A 12470-nucleotide genomic window follows, 5' to 3' on the forward strand; every position below is an offset into this window, starting at 1 on the left:
GCATGTTAGGCAGCGCACAATCACTGAGTACTTACAAGCAGACACAGTGTGTAGACAGAAAAGGGAGAACGGACGCATTTTGGCATAAAAACTAAAGATAAAGGTGAAGCTATAACACTAAAACGCTCTCAGGAAGAGGTGCTATAATACATGGCTAGCTAGCTAGCGGCTAACGTCCAGCCACATTCGGCAGTGTTTTAGCTACTTCTAAATCACTAATCCTCGTCTCCATGGCAACAAATAAAGTGAGTTTCTTACAAGTATCATCCCTGCAGGACGAGGAATAGCTAAACATGCTTCACTACACACCGTAGGAGGATACAATAGCTCACCGGCGTCACAATGTAAACAAACGCCATTGGTGGATCTACACCTGACATCCACTGTAATGATACCAAGTACAAGAACGTATCTAATCGATAGTACTATGATTACATCAATATATTTTAGCATCACAAAATCTTTTTTTGTTTTTTTAAAATTAATTTTATGTTTATTAACTCAGGAAATGCATCCCTGTATACATCAGGACTTTGAATATGACCATTGTATGATCCTGTAACTACTTGGGGACGGCGTGGCGCGGTTGGGAGAGTGGCCGTGCCAGCAACCTGAGGGTCCCTGGTTTGATCCCCACCTTCTACCAACCTCGTCACGTCCATTGTGTCCTTGAGCAAGACACTTCACCATTGCTTCTGATGGGTCGTGGTTAGGGCCTTGCATGGGAGCTCCCGCCATCAGTGTGTGAATGTGTGTGTGAATGGGTGAATGTGGAAATAGTGTCAAAGCGCTTTGAGTACCTTGAAGGTAGAAAAGCGCTATACAAGTATAACCCATTTACCATTTACTTGGTATCAGATCGATGCCCAAATTTTTTGGTGTCCTACAAAAAAATAATGTAAAGCATTCAAACAACAGAAGAATAAGTGATTATTACATTTTAACAGAAGTGTAGATAGAACATGTAAGCAGATATTAACAGTAAATGAACAAGTAGATTAATAATTCATTTTCGACCACTGGTCCTTAATAATTTTGACAAAATAATAGAATGATAAATGACAATATGTTACTGCATATGTCAGCAGACTAATTAGGAGCCTTTGTTTGTTTACTTACTACTAAAAGAAAAGTTGTCTCGTATGTTCACTATTTTATTTAAGGACAAAATTGCAATAAGAAACATATGTTTAATGTACCCTAAGATTGTTTGTTGAAATAAAGCCAATAATGCTATTTTTTGTGGTCCCCTTTATTTCGAAAAGTATCGAAATACATTTTGGTGCCGGTACCAAAATATTGGTATCGGGACAACCCTACTTGTGACACAAAAAAACCCCAGAAGAAAGTCGGTTTGTGGGTTAATTGTTTCTCTTTTCATGTTTTCATCATTACATCACTACATGTCTCACATTAAATCATAAAGTGAAATGCTAGTTTTCTGTCAGCTCAGGTCAGGACAGCTAACACAAATACATCCGGGCAGTTTGAATTAACATGTTCCAAAGCTTATCTGGTAATGACTTGAAGCACCAAACATGTCATCCCACAGCATCACTGCTATCAGTTAATTAATGTTTGACGAGGTACAGTGTATCACTCAGCTGGCGACAAACTGCGGAGAGAAAAAAAAAACAATACCAAACACACACGGGACAGCTTCAGCGCTGCTCCTTTGATAGTCAAAAGCTCAGAATTTTTTTTTTTTTTTTTTAATTAAACATAATCCCACAACAAGTGTTGCGGCATTAAAGGCCACTAATTAACACAGCGGCCACACACAGGAAGTGACTGTCATTATACTTTGAGTGACAATCCCCCAGACGGGATGGCTCCTTTTTACAGAGGAATTAATAGCAACCTGACAAATTTGTGATCAGCTCAGTTCTTCCGAAACACAAACCTTCCCTCCTTCTCAGTGTGTGTGTGTCGCCCCGAGTGTGTGTTCCTGGATATGCGTGACTCATCCGCTTGGTTACAAGCAGCTCGGACGATACGGTGGCGAGCACAATGGCTGTGTAATCCGCCCCTGACTGACCGCGAAGGAGACGCTCGCCACGGGGACTACAACTCAATTTAGCTGGGGGTCAAGAGGTCAACCCTCTTCAATTAGGCCCGGGAGGAGGCAGGGATGGGAGCGGGGGGGAGACTGACACACACATGACTAACTTTCTTAATGAGCATTATTTGAACTGACGATTGGTGTCATAAACGTTGCATAATGTTTGCAATCCTTCATTTTCTACACAGGTGAGAATAAAAAACAGCATTAATTGAGTAAAAACATGCAATGGAGGTGAAGAGTGCGGATCAATCACTGTCTCCAGATCAGACAAGCCATGACAACAAGACAGACACGCGCCGTGAAATAAGAGGAGATATCGGCCAGCTCCCACGACGCCTCGGGTCCGGCGCCGCGCTCCAGCCCCTTGCATGACAAGCGCGCTGACAGTCGTGCTAATGGGTTTTGGTTTTTTTTCTTCTGCAGCTCCATCATCATTTCCTTAATGATAATACTAACCATATTTTTGTGTCACATTAGAAACGTGTTAATGGGTGTTATGCCACGGATCATTAATGGCGAGCGGGCCCGGAAGATGGCGGAGCTATCTGACGCAACCGTTGGCTAAGAAAGAAAAAAAAAAACAGAGTGGAGCAATGCTAAACTTTTTTCCTGTTCAAATAGATGCATTTGAGATGTTATGTTATGGGGAGAGAAAGGGGAGGGGCCATGCATGTGTAGGAGATCTGGTGTCACTGTAGGGGAATTATTGTGCAACAAATGATGCAAAATAATGTTTTATTATTTTATAAAAATAATTCTGCTAGTTTCAAAGTGTAATATAGGTTTATTTTTTGGGAAAAAAAAACAGAAATTACCCAATTTTAGCAATTTTTTCCCTTTAACATAAAAACAAAAAGCTGACATGTTTTGAAGCACCGCATATTTACAACATATTGCCTCTCTTTTTAATGTATTTAATCCATTTTTATCATACTTCATGCAAATGTGGGAGACTTGGTATCCAAGTATGGGGACATTTATGTGCAAGTGAATGATAGAATGATGAAAAAATTGCAACAAAATAAATGTGCAAATGCATTTTACTTCTAAAATATTTGTACTGTTTTTGGAAATATTTTGCTCGGTTAAGTTGAACATAAGTACCCATTGAAAAATATGTTTGTTTTCCCTATTCTAATTGTGTTTTAATACAAATGATACTTCATAAGACATTAACAATATGAAGAGTGTCATTATGTTTGATGTGTACATCAGTTTATTGTAATATTATTGTACTAGGATCATTTATATTCAAGTATGGATAAATCATTAACTAAATAATTCAGATTTGCAATGTAAAAATTACAAAAAAAATGTGGTAGTTTTTTTTTAATATTTTGTTTTTCTCCTCACTTAAACTTTGGGTATTTTCCTTCGAAACGCAAACGGTTTATGTTGATTTAGTTTTTTTAATACAAAAAAATGTTTACTGCAGGTGCTAGCTGATTTTCTAAGGACATCAAGAATATTAAACTGCTGAAAATGTATTGTTGATTGTATTGATGTATTGTGCGACTAAATAATGCAGAATTGCGACGCAAAAAAAATTGGTCAATACCTTAAGTGTCAAAGTCAAGGCCCGTGGGCCAGATCCAGCCTGCGGATGAATTATCTATGGCCCCCAAGATAATATTTGATTAGTATTAGAACCGCAGGCCACAGCCAACCTGCTGCTGTTTTGCATGCACCAATACTCCATCAGTGTTGGCGCTAGGAATTTTCAAAATGGGGTCCCAGGGACCCCATCAAGTCATAAAAATGGGGTCCCACTTTTTTGTAAGCGTTTTAAAAACAAATGATAAATGTATGCAATCCATTATCCTGTTATATCTCACATTCTATATTATGTTTTGAAAAAAGGTTGTCATGAACGTTACTTAATTAATTAAAAAAATTATACAAAAGAAAACACATTTTCATGCATATGCAAATGTATTCAGTTATAAACATTCATTCACTTTCTTCTTTCCTTCATGGATCTAAACTTTACCGCTGCCGGTATTTTTTTCTATATTTTTATTGTAATATTTTCAGAATGTGTTTGTTCTATTTTTGGCCAAAGTAAGACAAAGTAAACAATCTGAAGTTGTCTTTATTTTTTAGTTTTAATGCCATGATTTTAATAGTCTAGCTTGTATGTGCACAGACTTTCCTCCATGCGTCCCCCGAGTTAAAATGAGTTTGACACCCCTGTTTGTATATTTTTTCATATTTGCGCTTAATGTTGCGTCTCTTTCTTTGAAACCCAAACAAGTCGTCTCCGGACAAAAAGCCGGAGACACCTGCACGCTTTTCACTGGACAGCAACAATATGAAGCTGCAGGAAACATGCCCTTTGAAGCTTTCACTTGCACAAAACTCATTGACTGCATCATCAACTTTTGCACTCTAGTCTTTTTACTTCAACTCAAATCGACTTGACAAAGCCCTGTCCCGGTCCAAACTATATCCCTTTTTAAAGACCCAAGTCTTAACTAACCTCACCCGAGTGCACCAACGTGGAGACTAACTGGAGCTCCTCCGAAACATCAAATATTTAGACCCGACACGACATGGCACTCGGGAGGCAAATGGCGCGGAAAATATATTTATATATGCACATGGCCGACGTGGAAAGTGGCTCCTCCGCCAATAAACGCGTCAGCGTCGAGGATCCTGAGAGTGTGGTCTGTGTGCTCCGAATGAAAACACGGCTCGGTGTTCTTTATTCAGGAAGTGCTATGTCAGGACAGGCGACGTGGCAAGCGGGGGGAACCTTACTCATCAAAACAACATGGCGATAGTATAGGGAGGACTATTGAGAAGCTTCTAGTCCGGTGTTTAGTATAAGTCCTGCCCTGGTTCTACTCCCCTCAGCCATAAGGTCTACCTAATTCCACAAAAACAACCTCCAACAAAAAGCCCATAGTCACAGCCGAATGTTGTCATCTTCCTGAGTGTCCCGCCTAACCTCTGTTTATGTTCCCTGCAGCAGGACAAAGTGTTCCTTCTCTCCTCACGCAAACTACTAGAACTAGGACTAGAACGCTGCTCACGGCGAGTGAACACCTGTACATCAAGTGGAGCTGTGGCCCCCCCCCCGGGAAAAAGACGAGACAAAGGGCAAGCGACTAACATCTGGAAACGTCTGCCTATCCCGCGTTGCTTCGACGCTCGAGCAGCAGTGTGGATGAAGACATTACAAAGTCTAGCATACTTCATTTGCATACCAGTTTGCTCTCTCTCCTCCCTCTCTCAGTCAAACAGATGTTGTGAGCACACACACTTGTAGCACGCAGCAAACACGGGGACGTATTGATGATATATAAAATGGTGGCCATGAATATGTAAATACTCATGTCACCGTCCATTGTGATGAAGACTTCCGAGAAGACACACGGGGAGGGGGGAGTCGTCGTGAGTGACCACAAGCTGGGAAAATGTGGACAATTATTTGCCGAGCCAAATAACCGGGGCTCAACCTCTACTACCCACTAAAAAAAACACAACTCACTTACATCAGCTGCAGAAATGCCATACAAACACCACCTTTCATTGTTTGCTGGGTCACGTGACTGCGCATGCAACCCCATTCCATTACTTTTAAGTTTATGATCCAGATGTTTGCACTGTTGCACATTCGAACCCGCCCTCAACTGGCCATGGAGGTGCCGAACCGGTCCAAAAAATCCACCCAGGAGACATGCGTCGGTGTTTAAAACAAAAAACCACACACACACACACAAGTGTGTTTGTTGTTGTTGTTGTTAGTATGCATGCTGGAATATTGTTTTTATTTTTGGTGGAAAAAAAGATAGTTGGAGAGCCAGCTTACCTTTGAGGGATCTTGGTTTCGCTTGCTTGCGGCGCGACATCCTACACAAAACGCTGAAGTTGTGCGTAAAACGGCTGGGTGGCAAAAACGTCTCGAAATGTGCTGAAGCGCGGCTGTCTTTCTCGCATCACCGTGGGAGTGCAAGACGCGCGCGACGCGAGCCCGAAGCGATAGATGTGGATTTTTTTTTTTTTTTTTTAACTATAATGATTTTTGTGATGAGCAGGTGGCGTTAAGAGGTCCAAATTCCCGGGGAAAGGTGCGAGAATGCGTCGCTGCTGGTGCTGCTGCTTAGTCCGTCATGCGCTCCCATTCTCCGTGAAAATGTCACGCGTGTTCAGCAATAAAAGCACGATATTTGCCTCGTTTCCCCCCCACCCCCCTGGCAACCTACCACCACCGGCGTGTCAATCCGCGGGAGAAAAGACAGCATGTGCGCAAAAAAATAATATACGTGCAACAAAACAAACCACCCCCCCCCCCCAAAAAAAAAAAAAAAAGCGAAAAAAGACGCAAAATAAGACTTCGGACTAATCCAGCGAAGAAGGTGGGAAGTAGCGGCGAGTCAGTGCGGTGGAGTTAATGTTGAATTAGGTGCGGGGATGTGCGCTAAAGTCTACGTCTAAATTGCTCTTAAAAAGAGGATGAAGAAGCAGAGAGAAGATGGAAGCTCCCTCCTCATCACAAACCTGCAAGGTCTTGGACTGCGCTGTCGCTCCGGTAGTCCACATAATAATGGAAAATGGAAGCAAGGCCCCCAAAGCCATCAGGATGGCTCCAGAGGGGGCCCCTACCCCGCAGGGACTCGCTCTGTACGTAATCACTGAGGAAATCATTGTCAGCCTGCCTGCACTCACACACAGACAGAGAGGCATGATTAAAATCCCAGGGAGCGCGGCAAGACGCGGACACCTGGATTACGGATCCGGAGTCGGAAGATCCCAGAACCGGAGTCGGGTGGCGGGATGAGGATGAGGATGAGGAGGATGGCGTCCGCCTCTTCCTCCGCAGCCTGGCTGCAGGGCGGACGGGCTGCATGGTCCCTCTCCTGGTGGAAGGAGAAAAACACTTTAATAAAGTCCTCTGTTTCACATGTTGCTGCATGCGACCAAATAATAACAAACATTAAACTAGCAGACTAAACCGTATGTGTTATTGAACTTGTGAGGACGCTGATGCATGCATGGATGGATGGATGGATGGATGATGGATTAATCCATATAGATAAATTAATATGGAAGGATAGACAGAATAGTGGATGGATGGAAGTAATGATAAAAGGATGGCTGGGTGGAACGATAGATAAATAAATATGCAAGAATTGATGGATAAAAAGATTGGTTAAGAGATGGATGAATGATTTAAGCATATATGCTATATGGATGGATAAATCGAATGATATAGTAATAATAATAATGATAAACATGGAAGGATATATATATATATATATATATATATATATATATATATATATATATATATATATATATATATATATATATATATGTATGTGTGGGAAAAAATCACAAGACTATTTCATCTCTACAGGCCTGTTTCATGAGGGATTTCCTCAATCCTCAGGAGATTGAGGAAATCCCTCATGAAACAGGCCTGTAGAGATGAAATAGTCTTGTGATTTTTTTCCCACACATACATATTACGCTCTACCACGGTATCGAGCACTATTTTTTGGATAATCTAATTAAGACATATATATATATATATATATATATATATATATATATATATATATATATATATATATATATATATATATATATATATATATATATATATATATATACATATATATATATATATATATATATATATATATATATATATATATATATATATATATATATATATATATATACAGTGGGGCAAAAAAGTATTTAGTCAGCCACCCAATGACAATCAATGGGTGGCTGACTAAATACTTTTTTGCCCCACTGTATATATATATATATATATATATATATATATATATATATATATATATATATATATATATATATATATATATATATATATATATATATATATATATATATATATATATATAGTAAAGCAAATAGAACTAGATGTTTCAATCCCTTGGTAAGTAGGAACAATCCTGACGGTAGCAGTCGGTGTGGAGTGGTGAAAGTGAGGGTAAGTATGTCATTGGGGTCTTCGGGTGGGCACCCTGCTTCATCGACGTTTCGTTGATTGAAGCCCACGACGTCTCCAGAGGGCTCAACGGTGTACTTAGCGTCCCAGGTACACCCCCTCCATGCCACACCCTCCGTTTCCCACTCCTTGCTGTTAGACTTTGGCCATTTCACCAACGGCTTACGTCCTTGCATGTTTTCCTTTTTGCGGTGTACTGAGTATGGTCTTGGACTGGTGGTTCTGCCTGAAGCTTCCCCCTCATCCTGCAGGGTGCTGATGCTCTGCGGACTGTGGGTTTCTTCCTGCCGCTGAGTTTCATCCGACTGATTTAACCTTCTTCTTAACAGAAGCCGGTCAATGCGGGGCCCTGGGTTAGGGGTTTTCAGGCATTTCTTCCGTCCTTGGTGAAGTTTAAGACCATGGGTTGATGTTACTTTAGCCCAACCACACACACACGTCTGAAGAACATGTCCAACTGCTGGTTTCTCAAGAGTGTTACTACTACCTTTCATTGTCGTGTCCATTCCAAGGGTCGTTACCGGGAGATCAGCCTGTGAGTCTTCTTGCGCCCCTGCTCTCGCAGACTCTAGGGGTATTGTTCTTCTTGAACTTTCTGTAGCCAGATAAGGTGGCTCTTGTGCCCTAGCCCTAATAGGGTGACGGAGCCTGCTGCTGTGGGTAGCTAGCCCATAACAGCCCCGTTGGGGTCTATTTCCTCCTGTCAGCTGTCTCTCCAAGCTGTCACATGGTCTTTCCCTTGTCGTCAGCTGCACTTTCACAACAGTCACTGGGTTTTTCTTCCAGAAGATCAGTAAAGCAAATAGAACTAGATGTTTCAATCCCTTGGTAAATAGGAACAATCCTGACGGTAGCAGTCGGTGTGGAGTGGTGAAAGGGAGGGTAAGTATGTCATTGGGGTCTTCGGGTGGGCACCCTGCTTCATCGACGTTTCGTTGATTGAAGCCCACGACGTCTCCAGAGGGCTCAACGGTGTACTTAGCGTCCCAGGTACACCCCCCTCCATGCATATATATATATATATACTATATTATGATACTGTTGATCATAATATTTTATTAGAGCGTATCAAAACGCGTATTGGGATGTCAGACTTAGCCTTGTCTTGGTTTAACTCTTATCTTACTGACAGGATGCAGTGTGTCTCCCATAACAATGTGACCTCGGACTATGTTAAGGTAACGTGCGGAGTTCCCCAGGGTTCAGTTCTTGGCCCTGCACTCTTTAGTATTTACATGCTGCCGCTAGGTGACATTATACGCAAATACGGTGTTAGCTTTCACTGTTATGCTGATGACACTCAACTCTACATGCCCCTAAAGCTGACCAACACGCCGGATTGTAGTCAGCTGGAGGCGTGTCTTAATGAAATTAAACAATGGATGTCCGCTAACTTTTTGCAACTCAACGCTAAGAAAACGGAAATGCTGATTATCGGTCCTGCTCAACACCAACATCTATTTAATAATACCACCTTAACATTTGACAACCAAACAATTAAACAAGGCGACTCAGTAAAGAATCTGGGTATTATCTTCGACCCAACTCTCTCGTTTGAGTCACACATTAAGAGTGTTACTAAAACGGCCTTCTTTCATCTCCGTAATATCGCTAAAATTCGTTCCATTTTGTCCACAAGCGATGCTGAGATCATTATCCATGCGTTCGTTACATCTCGTCTCGATTACTGTAACGTATTATTTTCGGGCCTCCCTATGTCTAGCATTAAAAGATTACAGATGGTACAAAATGCGGCTGCTAGACTTTTGACAAAAACAAGAAAGTTTGATCATATTACGCCTATACTGGCTCACTTGCACTGGCTTCCTGTGCACCTAAGATGCGACTTTAAGGTTTTACTACTTACGTATAAAATACTACACGGTCAAGCTCCTGCCTATCTTGACGATTGTATTGTACCATATGTCCCGGCAAGAAATCTGCGTTCAAAGAACTCCGGCTTATTAGTGATTCCCAGAGCCCAAAAAAAGTCTGCGGGCTATAGAGCGTTTTCTATTCGGGCTCCAGTACTATGGAATGCCCTCCCGGTAAAAGTTAGAGATGCTACCTCAGTAGAAGCATTTAAGTCTCATCTTAAAACTCATTTGTATACTCTAGCCTTTAAATAGACTCCCTTTTTAGACCAGTTGATCTGCCGTTTCTTTTCTTTTCTTTTCTACTCTGCTCCGGGGTGGACCGCTAGCCTGTCCATCAGATGGGGACATCTCTACGCTGCTGACCCGTCTCCACTCGGGATGGTTCCCGCTGGCCCCACCATGGACTGGACTTTCGCTGATGTGTTGGACTTTCACAATATTATGTCAGACCCACTCGACACCGAGGATGTCGTTGTGGCTTGTACAGCCCTTTGAGACACTTGTGATTTAGGGCTATATAAATAAACATTGATTGATTGATTGATATATATATATATATATATATATATATATATATATATATATATATATATATATATATATATATATATATATATATATATATATATATATATATATATATATATATATATATATATGACAAAATGGCGGCGCATGGGAATGCAGCGGCTCTGCTAACGCTCTTGGGAGTGTAGAGCGATTTGGCAAAAAACACCCGTCATTTCTGTCAATTTCATGGCTGGCTCAAAGCGTGAACACTCTGTGATCACATATGACCGACAGACAATTCTGGATGTGGATGGATCGGGTCGTTATAGACTGAAAGATGCATGTACGGTGGACCTCCTCGCTAGCATGGGAATACTTCGTGGGCTACATCAAGCGGCCTTTGTAGCAGCGGAGTCAAGTTCTAGCGGTGACCGCCAATGGAGACGACATAGGCGGTGCGAGTGGAAGCAGAAGCGGGGATGCCGAGCTGGGCTAACAACAAAGAGAAAAGCTAACCAAAGAAGCGTGGAGTCTCCGGGTAAGAAGCCATTTAAACTAGAACTAGCCGGCGTCAGGCTGGATAATCCCTGCACACATAGCAATTCTCTTAGAATAAAACACAACTCACATAATGTTTTTTCTTTTGTGACCGTGTCAGAGGCAGACATACATTGTACTGAGGTAGCTAACTATGATGCGTTCAGTTTATCGCAACATCAAGCAAACAATCTGAATATCCCCGTCGTATCAATTCCTAGATATGGTCGAAACTATTTAAAGTGCAATACGCATAATAAACGCAACATTATTAATATTGCTACTTCGGATAATTTCAACAAACAATCCTCAAAACAGCCCACTACCTATAATATGGGCTTTTTAAACATAAGATCATTATCTTCCAAAACGCTATTAGTTAATGAAGTCATTAGAGACAACAAACTTGACGTCATTGGTCTCGCCGAGACCTGGCTCAAACCAGACAATTTTTTTGCGCTAAATGAAGCATCTCCTCCTGGCTATACCAATACACATGTTGCCCGACCTCTTAAAAGGGGAGGGGGTGTCACACTAATATACAATGAAAACTATAATCTTACACCTAACCTAAATAATAAATATAACTCGTTTGAGGTGCTCACTTTGAGGTTTGTCACACCGCTGCCTCTCCACCTGGCTGTTATCTACCGCCCCCCTGGGCCCTATTCGGACTTCATCAGTGAATTCTCAGAGTTTGTTGCTGATCTAGTGACGCACGCCGACAATATAATCATAATGGGAGACTTTAATATCCATATGAATACCCCATCGGACCCTCCATGCGTGGCGCTCCAGACTATAATTGATAGCTGTGGTCTTACACAAATAATAAATGAACCCACGCATCGCAACGGTAATACGATAGATCTAGTGCTTGTCAGGGGTGTCACCACCTCTAAAGTTACGATACTCCCGTACACTAAAGTAATGTCCGATCATTACCTTATAAAATTCGAAGTTCTGACTCATTGTCAACAAACTAATAATAATAATAATAACTACTTTAGCAGCCGCAACATTAATGCTGCCACAACGACGACTCTTACTGACCTACTGCCTTCGGTAATGGCACCATTCCCAAATTATGTGGGCTCTATTGATAACCTCACTAACAACTTTAATGACGCCCTGCGCGACACCATTGATATTGTAGCACGGCTAAAGCTAAAAAGGGCCCCTAAAAGGCGTACCCCATGGTTTACAGAAGAAACTAAAGCCCAGAAATGATCATGTAGAAAGCTGGAACGCAAATGGCGTGCGACTAAACTTGAGGTTTTCCATCAAGCATGGTGTGATAGTTTAATAACTTATAAACGCATGCTTACCTCAGCTAAAGCTAAATATTACTCAAATCTCATCCACCTCAACAAAAATGATCCTAAATATCTGTTTAGTACAGTAGCATCGCTAACCCAACAAGGGACTTCTCCCAGTAGCTCCACCCACTCAGCAGATGACTTCATGAATTTCTTTAATAAGAAAATTGAAGTCA

At 41.4% G+C, this 12470-nt stretch overlaps 1 protein-coding gene across 5 annotated transcripts in view; it reads right to left on the reverse strand.

Moving 5' to 3' along the window:
• The window catches only part of LOC133630853 (zinc finger protein 521-like), a 289433-nt gene that overhangs the window by 257017 nt on the left and 19946 nt on the right, over nucleotides 1-12470 (reverse strand). For 3 of the 5 annotated variants that reach the window (XM_062022664.1, XM_062022661.1, XM_062022663.1), the window contains exon 3: nucleotides 6569-6927. In XM_062022664.1, coding sequence (XP_061878648.1) covers nucleotides 6569-6917 — 349 coding nt within the window. In that variant the 5' untranslated portion in view covers nucleotides 6918-6927. Of the gene's footprint in view, nucleotides 1-5879; nucleotides 6285-6568; nucleotides 6928-12470 lie in introns of those variants that run through there. The other 2 variants (XM_062022666.1, XM_062022665.1) reach the window with 1 other exon arrangement.

The sequence above is a fragment of the Entelurus aequoreus genome, linkage group LG16, assembly GCF_033978785.1.
Source record: "Entelurus aequoreus isolate RoL-2023_Sb linkage group LG16, RoL_Eaeq_v1.1, whole genome shotgun sequence".
NCBI lineage: Eukaryota > Metazoa > Chordata > Actinopteri > Syngnathiformes > Syngnathidae > Entelurus > Entelurus aequoreus.